Raw genomic sequence first — 5,146 nt, 5'->3', positions numbered from 1 at the left:
AATATATAAAATTAAGGGCTCATCTCCTATTTATCATCCTTATCCTTCTTTTTTGACATAACAAAAATATTATGGCAGCAGCCAATACCAACATAGTTGTGACTCCCATTGCCTTAAGCTTGTCACCTCCGGGTAATCAAACTCCCCACCACTTCCACCACTACCTGTCTCCTCTTGGGGTAACGCCCTCCCCCTTCGCCAACTCCGTAGCTTCTACCAACTCATGGAGCTCAAGGCTCGCCGTCCTCCGCCGCTCAAACATTCTCCTTCGAGCACTTGCTTTCCTCCTCTCCTTCGCCTCGGCCTTATCCCTTGCCGCCCCACCTCCACACGCCGCCGAAGGTCCGCAGGCGGCTTTCAACTTTCAAGACCACCCTGAGTTCAGGTGAGAGCTAATCAATCATTTGTATATACTCCTTTTTCCTTCCAACGAAGGGAATATTAAAGATGATATATATATATATATATGTTGCAGTTACTGCCTAAGCGCAGTGATAGTTACATCAATATACTCAGCTCTTCAGTTGTTCAAAAGCATATGGGATATAGCTTTTAAGGGGGTCATTTTGCCTGAGAAGATATCTGATTACATCACCTTCTTCCTTGATCAGGTAATTTATTACTTGTTCAATTTTTTTTTTTTTTTTGTTACTACTGCTTTAATTTGTAATAAGAGTTTATTTTTCGATCAGGTAGTTGCCTATCTTCTTATATCTTCGTCTTCAATATCGATGCTTGCTACGGTTAGAATTCCACCACAGAGATATAGAGCAGCTGCTATCGTTTCGACCATCGCATCCTTGGCTGCCTTCTTTGCTATCGCTGCCTCGGCTATCATCTCGGGATACAAGCTGTGCAAGAGGATTATCTGGTGACTCTACTAGTTTGTGTAAAATCCTAATTAATTATACTCCGATCGTAATCGATCATAGGGATTAATCCTTTTGCTATTATTTTCGATTATCTCTTACACGACATGTAAGAGTTCTGCCAACAAATACTACTGACTGGACTCAGTCAAACAGTAAGCATAGCCATGATAATTTTCCATTTAAAAATGGAAGCAATTTGATGGGCAACAAGGGATTTCCACCAAAATACAGAACATTGAGTAGGCAAATTAAAGATCTTTGCCCACAGACAAAAGTCTAACCAGATTTTAATTGGATAAAACAATATGCCCATTCCTAGGTGGTGTTTGAACCCTACTTAAGATATATTTATTTATAAATTAGATTTTTTTAGAAAACAATAATTTTATAATTAAATATTTATATATGTTTTCATTAAATCTTGTATAAAGTAAATCATACCATAAATTATGCACGTTTGCTATCCAGAATTTCTATTATTAATTAATTTATTTATTATAACTAAACATAAATTATTATATAAATTTATTCAAATTTATAATTAAATAAATAAATTATGAGTAAAATTATAAATATACATAATTACATTTAAGAGCTGTGTATGAAATTTTTTTAAAATATCTTATGCATGAACCAAACAAGGCCCTTGTGTTGAATATGTTTTGTATTTGATTAACTAGATTAGTGTGTTTTAGATTGTTAAAAAAAATGTATTTTTTGGTGTGAAAATGAGTTTAGGTTGACAAGGGTATTTGGGTAATATTTTTAGGACAGTTAACTTAACTAAAGAGTTTGATTTTATTTTGTTAATAAATATAGCAGCAGGATGTGTTTTGTAAATATTAGATAAAACGCTTAATGTGATTTTCAAATATTAAAAATATAAGATCTAAACTATAAATTTTTCTTAAAAAAAAGTAGGGTTTAAATCATAGTTTCTCTATATTCCTACTCTTTCGTATTATATTGGCAGTGATGTGGGTTGTTAGGTGAGCTGTCTTGCGACTATTACAGGATAAGGATGACATGAATTTTTGTTTGGTGATAATTGAATCAATATTTCAAATCTAAATAAATAATGTCATAAGGCTCATTTTTTTAAGCTTGAATTGAGCTTCAGTAGACTTCTTTAATTACAATTCCTCTCGTTCGAGCCAATAATCAAAATTAGACACCAATCAGATGATACCGTTCTCCGAAAGATGGGTAAAATACATAGATGAAGTGACTGCGAAGTCTTTGTATGACTACCCTGAGAGCTCAGGATAAAAAGAATATTCCTGATCACAGATAATAAATATTATATATTGGATCTTAATTTCAAACAGGAATTTGAGAAACCATCCTTGTGGCTAGAAAATTGATCTTATTTGGGCGATTTTCACATAAACTAAAATAATATTTGATTTTGCCTAATAGTTTTACTTTGCAGCTTCACCCAAATTTTTTTTGAAAGTACCAAACTTACCCCTGCACTAATTTTGAGAATATCCTAAATGTAGAGATATCTCATTTGTAAAGTATTAAAAAAATAGTTTTTTATCTAGTTCTCTTTCTTCACTAGTAAAAGAAATTAAAATATCTTGAATATTATTTTCATGACTAATCTTCTTCATATTGCAAACCACTAAAATCCTTAGTATATTTTTTGAACCCACCTTTGGTTGCGACAAATAAAAGAGGCACCAATGCGTGCGACCAAGCCTTCCCCTTCCTTTAGTAAGAATGTGATGTGGTTCGGCCTGATTGAGTCATCTCATAGGAAATATTAGGTTTACTAAGTTGAACTTAAAATATCATTAGGACTTTTATTTCAGTACTAGTAACCTTGGGTTTAGACATTCGAAAGCCCAAAAAGGTCGTTCGAATGTCTTAGCCTTTTTCAAATACGGAAAAGAAGAAAGTACTAACATAAAATAAGTAACAAAATGGAGGGCAGATCCACTAACTAGCCACTCATTGTCAATAAGCTTGCTGTCAGTAGCAAGGGTTCACCCAGCTCGAGGCTATTTTTAGAGAGAAGGGGCCCCCTTGGGCTCCCACTCAATGACTTACATAGGCTTCACGTGGAAAATTGAAGAATGAAATGGTTCTATTTTTGTTGTGATTAAAGATACACACTGTAATAACCCAGAAAAAATAAAATAATAATAAGATCCACGCCCTTCCTTCCTTCTCCTTCTCTTCTTCTTTTCTTCTTCTTCTTTCTTCTTTCTTTCTTTCTCTTCTTCTTCCTTTCTTCTTCTTCTCCATTCTTGGTCCCTCCTCCTCTTGCTGTGTAGCAGACAGTGCAGGAAGAGGACTATTATTATTTTTATATATAAGTATTTCCTAATGATAGGTAATGTAGTCTATTTAGGTAATTAATTATTTTGATAATTTATACGCACTAATATAATTTTACTAAGCATTTTAATATAATAATTTATTAATTACAATTATAAATATTGCCTATAAATTTATTTAGAGTTTTAGTTATTATTTATTAGTTAATATATGTAGTCTTATTGATAATAATCTTATATTTATATTTAATTTATATTTTATATGCCTATTTTTAGTATATTAGTGTTGTCTAATAGTTTGTATAAAATGGAATACGAGACTTGCACATTATTTTTGTATAATAGGATAATGATTATTTTACGTATAATTTAGGATTAGTTAAATAAGAGTAACTATTACAAAATAACTATTAATAATATTATTTTATAATTATATTTTTATTAAATCATATATATATATAATCGTCTTGGTTATTTATAAAAAGGAGATAAATTACTATATACTTATTTTCTATAATTAGTAAATTAGGATTTTATTAAATAAATATAAATAGCATATTAATATTGTCACAATTAAATTTATCCTATAAATCTAATCAATATTAATCCTAATAAAATATCTTATTTTACTCGAATGAATTATAATCAGATAAACAACTTACTTTATATTACTTAAAACATTTTCAGACTCTAAACTACCTTATTCGAGACCCCGGAGATCTCACCAGCGTCGAGTGGCGGTTTATTGATGGACCTGAGGGATACGTGTGTTAGGTCTTCTGATAAGATGTGAGTAGTCTTATCCCCTAGACGCCTTTTTCAAATTAGGATATATCATATATTATGTACATGCATGTTTTGGCCTCCAACATGATTATATGACTTTATCTAGAGATGATTTCAATCAAGCATATTTTATCATGCATGTGATTAGGCTGATCTGAGATATGAGTACTTTGGTGATATATAGAGATGATTGGAGATGATTTTACTACTATAATTGTATACCGAGATAATCTATAGCATGCGTGTGCATGTGATAGACTAACGGGAGTATGCATGTGTTAGATACATGATTCGAGACTACATTGCATCATTTTTCTCTTGATTCCTGTTCCACTTAAAATTCATGTTATGCATTGACTTGTTATCGCATTGGATATATGCATATGATCTGGCATTTAGAAAAAAAACATGAAATGTGATTGATAGGATAGTTAATAGAAAGCGTGAGGATACCCAAGTAGGCGCTAGGGTTAAGGGTGCCTGGAGTGATGATTTTGGTCGCTGATATGCGATATCTCGTGGCCCATGTCCGAGGTTAGTTGAGTCTGTGCGCACAAACAATCGGACACATGCCGTTCGCCAGGGCATATGTGGCAAGTTATCCTCACGGGGTTTCTATCAGCTAGGAAGGTGCCTGATCTGGATGGATTTTGATATATCCTTAGCGTATGATAGGGTATGATTATGACTGAGATACCCTTAGCGTATGGCAGGGTATGCTTTGAGCCTACAGATAGGATGTTAAGATCGGGTACCGGGTGTTGACTGTGCATAGTGGTCTAGTATGATGATGACATATAGAGATGACATTGGTGACTAAGATGTTGAGAAATGCATGTGATTTCATTATCATCTGAGTACCTGATTATCAAGTGGTCAATATACATCATATATGGTTGCGTTTGATATCATAGCATGGTCATGGTCGGCATGCATCATGTGTCATATTTGAGAGAAAGTTATGATGATAGTATGACATGGAGATTTGTTTACTCATTGTTGAGGATTATATACTTTTATCAGTTGTGTCATGGTTGGCATGTTCATTTTTCTTCTAATCCCCTCAGATATGTGGTACGTAATAGCGACTTGAGATATCTTGAGAAGATATTTTAGAGCGATACTGAGGTGAGCTATAGATGCGAGACGATATAGATGATAGTTTATATATAAATTGAGTTGTACCGGTATTTGATATTTGTA

The 5,146-nt window shown here is 33.0% G+C and overlaps 1 protein-coding gene across 1 annotated transcript; it reads left to right on the top strand.

The window, feature by feature from the left end:
• Positions 1 to 1,067, top strand: LOC140765534 (CASP-like protein 4A4). The gene is made up of 3 exons (XM_073104673.1): positions 1 to 385; positions 476 to 611; positions 693 to 1,067. The coding sequence occupies exons 1-3, from the start codon at positions 72 to 74 to the stop codon at positions 873 to 875; spliced, it is 633 nt and encodes a 210-aa protein (XP_072960774.1). The 5' UTR covers positions 1 to 71; the 3' UTR covers positions 876 to 1,067.
• Positions 1,068 to 5,146: the final 4,079 nt, after the last annotated feature.

The sequence above is a fragment of the Typha angustifolia genome, chromosome 8 (genome assembly GCF_048772165.1).
Source record: "Typha angustifolia cultivar Huaian chromosome 8, ASM4877216v1, whole genome shotgun sequence".
Taxonomy (NCBI): Eukaryota; Viridiplantae; Streptophyta; class Magnoliopsida; order Poales; family Typhaceae; genus Typha; species Typha angustifolia.
This window is presented reverse-complemented; position numbering and strand designations above follow the sequence as displayed.